Raw genomic sequence first — 12,945 nt, forward strand, 5'->3', positions numbered from 1 at the left:
ATGGACGTTCCCCACTCCCGTGCCTGTCCGCGCTCCCCCAGCTCCTCGCTGCAGCCCTTGCAGGTGGTGGCAGCTCTGCCGCAGCGCAGATGCGAGTCATCCCTGAGATTTAAGCCGTGGAGGGGCTTCTCTCTCCTTGCGGTCCCACGGCCCATCTCCTGCCTGCTTGGGGGATGCTCTTTCCCGATGGAGGGCAGCTGGCCGGCTCCTGCTTGATGGGCAGTGCTGTGATGGATGGATGGATGGAGCACATCCCTCTCCCGGGCAGGGCCGCCAGCAAGCGGGAGCCTCGCAGCATCCACTGGTGGAGCATCCCCTTGGTTCAGCCTGCTGCCCGGGGAGGTTCTATTAGTGCGTAATGAATTACCTGGGAGCGAAAGAGGAAGCCCTCTCCATGGTGAGGTATTGAAGATGGGGTTTTCCCAAGGAAGGAAACGTTTGCAGCTCACTAAAAATACCCGCTGCCCACAGCTGCCGGCTCCGCGGTGGCTTTATCTGCAGCCGGGTGGGGGAGGGCGGAGGGGATGCAGGGTTTGCATTCCTGGCGTGCAAGCGAAGCCCTGGAGATACCGAAAGCATGGTGTCAGAGAGATGCTCTGGCCTCGGGAGCTGCTAGAAGGAAGGTAAACTCCTTGCAGGGGTTTTGGGATTTCCTGCGTCTGTCCTGGGGAGAGGCTTCCCGTGGCCAGGAGCCTGATTCGGAGCCCCCCGTGGCCACGGCCAGTCCAGGGCATGGGGCATCCCTCCGCAGCTTGGCAAAAACACGCCTGCAGCTGGCCCTGCGGTTCCTCCCAAGCCGTTCCCACTTGGAGCTGCCAACCAGAAGGAAATTTACAGCCTGTCAGTAAAAACAGTGAAAAGCAGGAATACTTGGCTGTCAGGTAGATGCTCGGAGCCAGGCGTGTGCGGCGGAGGGCATCCCCTGCCTGCGCAGCAGCAGTGGGGTGTGAGAGGGGGTCGGAGGCTCTGTGTGGCAGCCCCGGCAGTGCTGGAGGAGCGGGAGCACCCGCAGGCACCAGTTTTTGGGTGCCCGGGTGCATGCGGCGCAAGTCAAGGGCTGCTTGATGCTCGCTGGTTGCTGGGGACTCCCTGGCCGGGCTCGCTAGGGCTGGCGCAGCCTGGCTGCCCGTCCCTGTCCCCGCCTGTCGCTGCACTGCCGTCACCTCCCGGAAGCCACCCTGATCTCTGACGTGACCTTGTTGCAGGGGACTGGCTGGAGCCAGGGATGCTCGGAGAAGCCATCCAGGCTGCCAACAGCGGCTGGCTCTGATCAGGGGGGAGTCCACCAGTGCAGCCCCCCAGCCCTGGGCAGTAGCTTTGAGCATCCCTCTGCTCCGGGCTGCTCCCTGTGTTGCTTTGCAAAGACCCGGTCATGGAAGAAGTTAACTGGGTTAATCTGGAATGCTTGGCTAGTCCTGTTCTTTAATTCTCCTTTGCTGGACCCTGGTCCTGCTTCCCCTTGTCCCCACTGTGCTGGTGGCTCTGTGTGGCCCTGCCTTTACGAGCCAGGCACAGGGCTGTGCGGCGCAGCTGCGCGTCGCTGCGTGGCGGTGGGGCATTTGCTGGAGCTTTGGCTGTGTTTGGAGATAATATCTTTCCCCCATAAATGTTATTACCCTGTATATGTTCGGGCTGGGGCGGGGGGGAGGGGAGGGGTCACCATCTGTGTTTTCCAATAAAAGCAAATTAAAATTGAAGCCCATTAAGGATAGCTCAATTGGGATGCTGCGCAGGGCTCCGGAGCCTGCTGGGAACAAGTTGCTTGCAGCCCGCGCCACCATGCAGGGTGACAAAACCTCATTTAGTGCCAGCAGTGCAGGGAGGTGGGATGGGGGCTCGCTGCACACACTGTCCCCGCTCTGGGTGGGGGTGGCCAGTGGCACTGGCCCTGGGGACAAGGGGAGACAGAGCTGGCCAAAACCCCGCGCCCTGGGCTCATGGTGCTCCTCCTGGTCCCCTCAGTGCTCGTCACGTCGTATGACGGGCGTGGGTTAGTGGGGAAAAGGGATGGATGTCCCGAGCCGAGCATGTGCTCCTTTCCTGGTGATGATCTGCAGCCTCCGGGCTTCCTGCTGCATCCCAAATCTCCTGAGCTCGCCTGGCCGCTGTGCCCAGGGATCCAGGAGAGTGGGTCTGGGGACACAAGATGCTGTATCTGGTATGCGGGAGGGTTCGTCTGGGGTATTGAAGGGGACTAGGCAGTGTGGCCCTGCACCACCGGCATTACACCTTGTGCCACTTGGCCCTGGGGCACAGTGCTGGGAGCCGTTTTATTATGTTATGAAGCAACTCTTTCCCCTGGATGCTGCAACCAGGAGCCGTATGGGGCACACCAATGGTAGTGGCTCCATGTTTGGGCTTCACAGTGACAGCTGTGTGTCCATCAGTGCCACAGGGTCAGCCCTGTACGGTGGCTGTGCCATGCTAACAGCTGGACTGGGGCAGTGTGTGGTGGAGGCTGCTGGCTCCTTTGGGGCTGGAGCATCTGCAGAAGGAGCTCATGGTCATGGGGGTCTCCAACCTTCTGGAGTGTTCCTGTGGCCCCTGGGGAGGAAGGGGGACCTGGAGGCTGTCGGGAGGGACGTGGCCCCACTCCATCCTCCTGGGAGATGGCTCGGTGGGCAATTTAGTCTTTGCTGGGCTGTCCTGATGGGGTGGGTGAGGCGGGATGCGGGTGAGGACAACACTTGCTTAACCCTGGGATTCCGTCCCGTAAGGTGTCTTGCAGATGATGGGTTCGGTGCCACTGCAGGGACCGAGTCATTAGCGCTGACAGTAGCAATGGCTGTTAAACGTCTGCGTCTGTGTCTGCTCTCTGTGGCTACCGCATTCCTGGCCGCAGCAGGAGAGCCCCTGCTCGCTGGCATTTAGCATCTGCATTGTCTCTTCCCAGCAGCCTGCCCTCGTCTGAACTCGGACCACCTACAAGTCCCGGCTCCTTTTGGGACAGATGCTGCCAGCAAGGACCACGGGTGCCTGGTGCTGCTGGAGCAGCTTTCTGGGGTCTCTGGTGGATCTATCAGGTTTCTGCTGACCTCCGGGGCAGACAGTGTCGGGAAACTGGGGCCAGAGAGGATGCGTCTGCAGCGATGACGGGGGGCAGTGTGGCAGCCGGACGGAGCGTGGTCCTCCCTCGCATCCAGCCTAATCAGCTCCTTTGGCAGAGGCCCCAGGCTGAAAGATGACAAAATCTGAATTCCCAGCCCTGGCCCCTCTCAGCTGAGAGGCAGAGCTGTGCCGTACCCCTCACGGCCGGGCAGATGAGAGGGGAAATCCTTAGCGTTTGTCTGTCTGGCAGTGACGGTGTCTGGACAGGACGATGGTCAGCTGGGTGCTTAAAAAGCAGGACACGTGCTTGGATGGCTTGCAGGACCCCTGGGGCTGTTGAGCTGGGCTTTCCCCTTGGTTTTGAGCTTTCCAGCAGACAGCGCCGTGCTGGGCAACGCCTGCGACGGCCGACGGCTTCGGAGGAGGGAGAAGAGGGGCTGGGAAGAGGAGCTGTGAAGCGGCTTCTCCCAGTGTGCAGGTTTTGGTCACAGCCATGCTTGGTCCTGGCTCCTGCCTCACCCCATGGCGTGCTGTACACCCAATGGCCAGATGCAGCTCTGCTCCAAGCCCTACTTTCCTTCTTTCCCAGTCAATAAAGGAGCCAAGGGTCTCAGTGCCACCCTTCTTTCTGCACAGCAGCATCAGCCCTGGGTTTGGTCCCCTGGGGATGGGTCCAGCGCTGCACACAGTCAGACAGGGCTGGGGGGGATGAGACGAAGGGAGGGATCTAGGTGGGGATGGGGAAAGCGTAGCCCAGCTCATGGCAGCCCCCCTGGCAAGGTGCAGAAAAGCACAGGGGGAGGTTCCAGTGGGGCTGCTGAACCACTGTGCGAAGGGCAGGGTGTCTTGGGGACATCTCGTCTGACGACGGTCCTGTTTCCGAGTGTCACAAGCAGCTGAACGTCACCCAGTAGATGACCATCCGCTGCATCCCAGCACCATCCCCTGCTCCTCTGCCTGCTCCGGGGCTGGCTGCTGTTTCACAAGGCTTGCAGGCAGGCTTGGGTGACGCCCTGGTGAATTGGGGGGCCAGAAAGGCTCCATGGCTCCCTGGAACTGGTGACATCTTTCCCTTGTCAGCGCTGTGCGGTATCTCTGGGGTCAGGCCTCCCTGACTCAGGACTGTCAGCCTGGGGGGCTGGCTGCCAGGTCAGAGGCACTCGGGATGATTGAGATGCTGGACATCACCTTTATTCTTAGGTCTCTGGAGTCTGGCTGGACCTAATTTTCCGGGAAAAGGGGTTGAAGAACCAAGTATCTGTCTGCTGGGTTTCTTGCAGCACCAGCACTGCTGGTGCGACCCGACAGGGCTGCCCTTGGGGTGGCCTCTGGGGCTCTGGGCATGGGGCGGGATGCCTGCGGTCCCCATTCCAGCTCAGTCAACTGCTTCTTCTTGCTCCCTATCAATCACTCTCCCTCTTGGAGTTTAAGTGGATCCCTGAGTGAAGTATCCAAAATATCCTGTAGCCGCCGGCTCACAATGCAGCGTGCTGTTCCTGCGCCAGCGGGTCGGCCGGGGGGGGATTGGGTTTCAGTTTGTTCCGCTGGCCATCAGCCAGGCAAAGCAAAGCTCGGGGCTGCAGGGAAGGGCCACTGGGTTTGCTCAGCCCCTCTCGGCTCTCGCTGGCAAAAATATTATAATAAGGTTCCAGTAAAGCACAGGAGGCAGAGAGGGGCCTTTCAACTTCTGGAAGGGTAAATGGATCTGCGGCAAGGGCTCCTTGGGGTGGGGGACAGACGGGTTTCTCATTAGCCGCCCCCCCAGGCGTGGGGATGCGGTGGCTGTGTCTGAGGCCGGGCTGGAAACGCGGTTTCAGGAGCACATGTGTCTGCGTGGAGGAGTTTGTCCCAGGCTGCGGCGTCTCCGGTACGGATCCAGGTCTTGCTCCACCCAGCCGGGCTCCAGCACAGAGCCCGCTCTGCAGCATCGCTCCGGCCTGGACTGATGTGATTGAGGTGCGTTAGGTGGGCTTCCAGGTCACGTCTGGGAGATGGTGATGAGGCACGGTCTCCTCTCCCGTGTCTGCATTGGGATGACTTTGCTCCCAGCCCGTCGGAGAGGGCTGGGCAACTTCTTGCCTTCTTTGCACGTCCATCACTGTCCACAGCTCATGCGATCCTGGGTCAATCTAGAAGCTTGCTTCCTGCGTGAATAATATTGTACCAGGATTAAAATGCTGGCAAGTTTCCTACCCTGAGGGAGGAGCTGGCGTGAGAAGTGAAAGGGGAAGGGAAAAAGTTGTGGGTGTAAAAATGAGGGTGGAGGCTCCAGCTATCTGTGGGGCTATTTATTTGTCCAGCTGTTTCTTTATCTGGATGAGTTTGGAGCCTGTGAATGTGAGGGATTTGCCAGGACTTCTGAGAAACTCAGGGCCAGATGCTCTAAATAGGTCTAAATTGGCAAAACTCCATGGAAGTTATTTTTCCGGACACAGAGAAGTGTGTCTGCAATGTGCACAGCTCCTCGGTTAATCCCTTGCCCCTCCAGCCTCTCTGCCACTGTCCCTTGCTCCTGTCACTCTCCATCCCACGTCCTGGCCCGGCCATCCCGTGCTGGTGTCGCCAGTCACCACCGGCACCCAGCGTGATCCCAGTCCTGCCTTCCCCTCTCAGTCCTGACCTGGTCAGATGGGAGAAGCTAGTGCAGTTGGGATCTCCACACCCTTCTCGCTTGTGGCTGAGCAGCAAGAAGACCACGCAGGAGCGGAGGAGCCTCCCACCCAGGTCACTGGCATAGCAGATCATCAGCTTGACGGCATCTTAGCATAGCTGTTGAGCATCTGGAGGTGGTGGTATGGTGGTGATGACACATCTTTAGATGCAGAGCGCTGGAGCTGGAGCCCTGGCATGCCCTCATAGCAAGCAGCAGCGCCAGCGACGGGCCCCAGCGCTGGCAGAAAGTTGCCTATTGAAAGCATCTTCAAAGTGAAAAGGACAGGCACTTATCTCCTAACTGTCCCATGGGGAGCAGCGCGGTTTCTGGTGGGAAGTGGGCCAGAGTTGCGTCTGCTGGTTTTGAGCAGCTGCAGATTTATTTATAATGCCGTGGGTAGCATGTGAATCTGCAGATAAACACGCGGGAGGGAAGAACACAAACAACAATATTGAGAAAATGCTGCTCCAGAGAGAGCATTTCACTGAGCTGCAGCTATCGCCAGCCACCAGAGATGGGCCAGCGGCCAGACACCCAGCCCTGCCGCTCCCACACAGCTTTGCTCCCTGTTGTCGCCGTCATTGCTGGGGGGTTGCTCTGTCCTGGATGCCAGGGGGGTCTTTATGGGGCTGCCAAGGCACGAGCCCCTCACCCTGTTATTTGGCACTGCCAAACTGGCAGGATGGCGCCGTGAAAACATTGGCTGTGACAGCGAGCAAAGCTGCCGAGTTTGCTGGTTGAAAGCAGGCGCCTTCTCCTCTCCATGGTTGGCAGGGCGTTAACAGTTGGGCTTGGGGTTGCCCATCCAGAAATTGGTCTGCCTTTTTTGTCCACAGCCTAGGGGTCCTTTTGGGTGCCTGGAGTAGGGTTTGAGCATGGGGCAGCCCACAGGTTCTTACCTGTGGACCTGGTCAGGGGACCCGCTGAGTGACATGTGGCCATGGCAGCCCACCATGGGGCACCGTGGGCACAGAAGGGCAGCCCTGCTGGGACTGCTATGGGTGGAGCAGCTGCCTCTGGATGATGGTGGGTTCCCATTCCTGGGGACATATCACGCCTCATATGGGGCTTGACCTTTAGCAGAACTCTGTATGACTGACGTCAGTACTGGGTCACCACTGGGACCAGTGCTGTTTAACACCTTTGTTGGTGACGTGGGCAGGATTGAGTGCACCCTCAGCAAGTTTGCCGACGACACCAAGCTGTGTGGTGTGGTCGACATGCTGGAGGGAAGGGATGCCATCCAGAGGGACCTGGACAGGCTGGAGAGGTGGACCTGTGTGAACCTCATGAAGTTCAACCAGGCCAAGTGCAAGGTCCTGCACCTGGGTCAAGGCAATCCCAGGCACAAATACAGGTTGGGTGGAGAATGGCTTGGGAGCAGCCCTGAGGAGAAGGACTTGGGGGTGCTGGTGGACGACAAGCTCAACATGAGCCATCAATGTACGCTGGCAGCCCAGAAAGCCAACCACATCCTGGGCTGCATTAAAAGAAGCATGGCCAGCAGGGTGAAGGAGGGGATTCTCCCCCTCTACTCTGCTCTGGTGAGACCCCACCTGCAGTACTGCGTGCAGCTGTGGAGCCCTCAGCACAAGGACATGGAGCAGTTGGAGCGAGGCCAGAGGAGACCATGAAGATGCTGGGAGGGCTGGAGCCCCTCTGCTGTGAGGACAGGCTGAGAGAGTTGGGGGTGTTCAGCCTGGAGAAGAGAAGGCTCCTGGGGGACCTTATAGTGGCCTTCCAGTACCTAAAGGGGGCCTACAAGAAAGCTGGGGAGAGACTCTTGATCAGGGAGTGTAGTGATAGGACAAGGGGTAACCATTTTAAACCGAAAGAGGGGAGATTTAGATGAGATATTAGGAAGAAATTCTTTACTGGGAGGGTGGTGAGGCACTGGAACAGGTTGCCTAGACAAGTTGGGGATGCCCCATCCCTGGAGGTGTTCAAGGCCAGGCTGGACGGGTCTTTGAGCAGCCTGGTCTGGTGGGAGGTGTCCCTGCCCAGGGCAGGGGGGTTGGAACTAGATGATCTTTAAGGTCCCTTCCAACCCAAACCATTCTATGATTCTATACCTTGGTACCTGGAGTCGCCCATCCATTCAGAGATGTCCATGAGTATCTCCTTGGTTATCATACCTTGATGGCCAGAAGGAACCAAGGCGACCTCCTGCCACATACTTCCGCAGCTCCTGGCTCACCCAGGGTGGGGAAGGATGCAAACAGGGCAAGATCTGCATCTCTTGGCAATTACTCTTCAGGGGCAATTACCTTCCCCGGTAAAATAGAATCTTGTTCTCCATGTGTCTTACTGGGGTCAGCTCCCAGGCAAAGCTGTAGCTGCAGATTCCCTCACAGGCTAAGGAGCTCTGTTTGCTGCTACTTTCTTGAGGTTTGGATCCTTGCAGACCACAGTCAATCATCTTGCAAACTCTTTCATGAGCTTCCACAGTCCCCCTGCAGCAATAAAAACCCATCCAGCTGAAGGAGGAGTAGACCCTGGGTGAATTTCAGCCTTTCTCTTGCACAGCGGAGGTGGATGGTAAGGCCTTGTCTTGCTTTCTTAAACCTTCCTGGTTTATTGGTTGCTAGTTTGGACTCCGTGCCAGCACCTTCAGGATGGAATGTCACAGCAGGGCTTGGGTGCGTCTTCATGGGGCCTTCCTCCCACCACAGTCTGCCCACTACCGCCTCTTCCTGTGGAGATCTGAGCAGGTCTGAGCCTGGGAAAGAGGCAGAGAGAAGCCCTTTCAGATGAGGGATACGTTGATTCATTGGACATCGCTCCTGATTTTGTTTGCTGGAGAAATGGATTGATGTGCTTCCTTTATAAGTAAGAAACTTCTCAGGGATGGGACGGTGATCTTCCCTGGAGGACCACATGGCCTTCTTCACCTCAGGTGGAGGGTGAGGGGTGCTCCTGACCAGGTATATGGGCAAGATAACTCAGTGTCAGGCTGTTATTTGGGCAATAAGTTGTTTTGAAGTCATCCATCAACGGATGATGGAGCAAACCCACCACCGCCATTGAAACCCATCCTGGCTCACATCCATCTTTGCAGTCAGTGAGGCCAGCCAGGTTCACTCTGATTCATGAGGACCAGTTATTCACAATTTCCTGTAACTACTGCTAAGTGCTAACAGGCCAGCCCATCTCCAGACGGACTGCAGGCAGGGCAGCAATTTGGTAGAAAAGGTGTGCAAAAAGGCACCACAGTGGCCCCAAGGCTCACCCTACATAAAGAAGGTTGATAAACAGGAGCCTCAAAGAAAGGAACCTCTTTCAGGGTGGAAGAATAAGGAAGCTCAGCTAATTTAGTTATCTTGGAGATGATTCATTTGCCACCCTTGAGCACCGTGAGAGGGAAAAGAGGTTTTCGATGGCAGAGTCTTTGTACAAGTAAAAGGAAATCTAATAGCTGGCAGCTGAACGGTGTAAATTCAGACTAAAATTAACGGAAGGTCTTTTTTTATGAGAAGGTAATTGACATTTGGAGAAACCTGCTTAAAACCTGCAAATTTCTACTCCCTGCAAGATGTCCTTGGGCCAGCTGGGGTAGATGCCTTGCTCCAAGGAGAAGTGCAATGCTTCAGCTGAGGGCAAGGGGCAGCCACGGGGGCTGCGGGCAGCGTGCTCTACAGCGACGCACCGGGCACATTTCCATTGTGCTGAGTTTTCATTAAGTAAAAGGCTTATTAAAGTGCAAAATGCTTCAAAATGTTATTTTTATTTGGGGAATTGTTTATATTGGTTTAGAGTATATCTTCTTTTCCATTATAGTCACTGCTATTAATATACTGACTATGTGCTGTCATTGATAGTTAAGATAAAGTAACATTTAAGGTTTTTTTAAAGTAATGCAGTTTCTAGCTCGCACTGGGTGAAAAATGTTGTTTTCCTTTTAGATCAAAGTGCCATTGGTGTTTTAATGAAAAAGCCAGATACTTCGATAAAATAAACACTATTATTGAACTATGTAAACAAATTTTCAGTTTAAAAAGAAATTTCATAAATCTGAATGACAACATTTCTGGACTAGCTGTTTTCCAGAACTCTTCCTAGTGGGAAAAATTGAAAAGAACTATTTTTGCTTTTTACTCTTGGAATAAAACCAAATTTTGAAATCCTGGTTTCCTGTGAACTGGAAACCGCTGGCTCTAACCAGGAGTAACGAACAACCCACAGTCTGAAAATGATTTACTGCCAGAAGTAGGTGCAAGGAGCATATCTGTGCCGAGGTGCTTTTTTGGCTTGCCGATGGGAAAAGGGGAGTTCACATGCAGTGCTGGCCAGGCTGAACAACAGCCGTTTCTGCAGGCAGGCTTGTCTCTTAAATGATGGTTCTGCTCAAGGCTGAGCTTTTCTTCCTTCGTTTTTGTTCAACGCAGTGAAAGTGGAGAAGGTGGAGATGATTTTTGGGGATTCGTGGCAGGAGGCTTGGTTTTTTGGTAGTGAGGAGGAACAACAGGACACGGTTACAGCCAGTGACTCTCCATCCCTGCGGTGGGCATGGGAACTGGCACTATTTTTTGTGTCATGGGGTGGTGGCTGGAGATCTTGACTGTGTTGGGGTTCTGCTGGTTGAGCAGTTGGCATCCTGAGTGCATGCGCTGAGATCTGGTGCAGAGTCGCATTCTCCCTAAAGAGCAGAGGGGTGTAATCTCTTACATGGGCATCACCTTGGCCTTAGCCACAGAATTACTGGCCGTACACTGGCCCATACAGTCTGTCCCACCAAGCATCATGCTTTGCCCATGCCCAGCCTCATTGTGCAGAAACCTTTGGGGGCAATTTCTAAACCCCATTTCCTAAACACTTGCGTGGTGTTCAGTTTTCTCAAAACATCAGCGTTGTGCAAAAAAAAACCCCATATTGCAATGCGCGTGTGAGAGCAGACCTGGAGGAAGGACAGTTACCCAGCTTGTGGAAACCACTCATGGAAACGTGTGTCCAGTGTATTTCCGATGGGGCCGTCCGGCCCGTTCCCATGCTGGATGGGGAACACCTACGCACATTAGCCCAAGTATTGGGGGACCATAACCTGAGCATCCCTTCTCATGCCAGTAGCTTTGCTGCCTGTGTGGCTTAGGGAGACTTCTCTGTGCTGGTTGACGGTAGCATCGCCTGACCTATTTCAACCCAAATCATCTGGAAAACCAGCTTTAACGTTGGTTTAATTTTTTAGTGCTTTTAAGTCGTAAAAGTGCTGTTCCTTCCCATGTGCTCCTGCATCACCAAGGATTCTGCCTACCGTGGAAAACGCTGAGAAAAAAATATCCCGCTTTTGCAAAAGAAACTGGAAGGTGATGGAGGAAACTCGCCCAGGCTGGGCTCCTTGTCTGCAGCAGCACCCTCATCCTGGGTTTTGAGGAGTAAAGTCCAGCTGGGCTGGTGGGTGGAAGAGCACGTCCCCCCATGCATTGCAGGAGAGAAGGGGGCCAGGGAGCAATGGGTCATGGATGGGGAAGCAAATGGGTGGAGGGACCGATGCTGGGCTCCTCCCTGGCTGAGAGCTGGCCAGAGGGCTTGGCGCAGGCTCGGCTCGATGGCTGCAATCCTGGGCTGGCTCCTCTCCACCTCTTTGCCCTTTGCCAGCCTTAGCCCCTTCACCGTACGGCCACTGACTCCTTGTTTCACCTTCTTCCTGCAGAGACGCTGATGGACTCCACAACAGCAACGGCAGAGCTGGGCTGGACGGTGCATCCTCCTTCGGGGGTAAGTTATCCTGCATGTTATGGAGGCCTGGAGCCCAGTCTGGAGTCTCCTGCTGCGTGTGAACATGGGTGGGATGGCTCAATAAAAGTCACCCACTGAAGCAAAGTGCCTTGGCAATGTGAAAAGGTCTAGTGGGAAGAGCACAAAAGAGGATGGCAATTGAGGTGTCCAGTAGTTTTCTAGGAGGTGACGCTTTGAAAAACTACCCCAGTGCTGGAGGAGTGTAATTCTTACCCTACAGCATCAGGCCAACGTGATGTTGGAGGAATCATGCTCTCCGTAAAGCTGGCCTGCAGCCAGTTAAAAATCGCAGAGTGGGAGAAATGAAATGCCGAGGCCACCATCGTTTTTCCCCGGTAGCTCACTTGTCACCCCGTGGCCTGGCACTTGTAGCAGAAAAGGATGAGGGCATTGGCCTGCGAGGTTGCACCCGCAGCAGCCATTTGATCAAGTCCTGAAATGACTGTCTAGCATCCCTGGCATCTCATGGAGGGACATTTGCTGGCTCAGCAGCGGCTGTCTCTCTGCTTTGCTGGTGCCAAGCGTCCCCTGAGCCACAGCCCAAGACCACCCAGAACAAGCTGCTTTGAAGAAGAGCCTGGACAAGGCAGTGCATCTCTGCACTCTTCCACTCACGACACAAAACCAGAGCAGCCCCAGCCACCTCCGTGTCCCACGGGCTTTGCGTGGCACATTGAGGTGCTTCGCAGCATCCCACCCTGCTCTGGCTGCGGTGGCCGGCGTGGAGCCCCAGTGCCCAACACCCCTGACCTGGTCCCTCTTGCTCGGGTGGCCCAATCCAGCCCAGCCAAAGCCTGGAGATGCTTCCCATCCCCATGTGCAGAGGTGCTAGCTCAGGCTCCATCCTGCCCTCCATCCACCCTCCGCGGGGGCTGGATGAAGACGTTTCTGTGGACCTCACCCTGGGTCTGACAGCAAGCCCTCTCCCCGGAGACGACTTGGCAGAAGAAAAGAAACAGCCAAGAAAAGCCTCCACTGGGGAGATTAAACACAGCTCCCAAGCAGCCGGGCTGCCCTGCCGTGCTGGGGCGTGGGCGCTGCCGCCACCGGTCCCCCATCACCATGATAAAGCCCCGCGCCCGCCCGCGAGCCCGGCCGCCCCACCAGCGCTGGCCCGGCCGCCGAAGGGGGATGACGGGTGCACAATAGGCGGGAGCAGAGGTCAAGTCTTTTTCTCTCCTCGCCCAGCCTTTCTTGTTTGCGGTGTTTCCATATGTAAAGCACGCCTTGCTCCTGGCTCCCCAGCCCGGCGGTAATGAGGCCTGGGCCTGCTGGAAGCCGTCTCCCCGTATTATTGTGCTGCCTTCTTCTTTTGAGCTCCCGGCATGTTAATTAGAGAGCGAGGAGAAAGGGAGAGGCTTCTAATTAAGCGTCGAGGAAGCTCAGGGGCTGGTGCATGGGGGTGACTTTCTCTCTCAGCTAAGAAAAGGGAGCTCGGGAGCCCCCCGTTCGCTGCTGCGGGGATATGGGAGGATGCTGGGGGTCCTGAGCTGGCCGCCGGGGTGCTCCCA

General features: G+C 56.0%; 1 protein-coding gene across 4 annotated transcripts in view; it reads left to right on the forward strand.

Annotated features, from left to right (window-relative positions):
* Positions 1 to 12,945, forward strand: part of EPHB2 (EPH receptor B2) — a 139,555-nt gene that overhangs the window by 28,743 nt on the left and 97,867 nt on the right. For all 4 annotated transcript variants that reach the window (XM_054222536.1, XM_054222538.1, XM_054222537.1 and 1 more), the window contains exon 2: positions 11,349 to 11,413. In XM_054222536.1, coding sequence (XP_054078511.1) covers positions 11,349 to 11,413 — 65 coding nt within the window. The remainder of the gene's footprint in view (positions 1 to 11,348; positions 11,414 to 12,945) is intronic.

The sequence above is a fragment of the Rissa tridactyla genome, chromosome 16 (genome assembly GCF_028500815.1).
Source record: "Rissa tridactyla isolate bRisTri1 chromosome 16, bRisTri1.patW.cur.20221130, whole genome shotgun sequence".
In the NCBI taxonomy this organism is placed as follows: domain Eukaryota; kingdom Metazoa; phylum Chordata; class Aves; order Charadriiformes; family Laridae; genus Rissa; species Rissa tridactyla.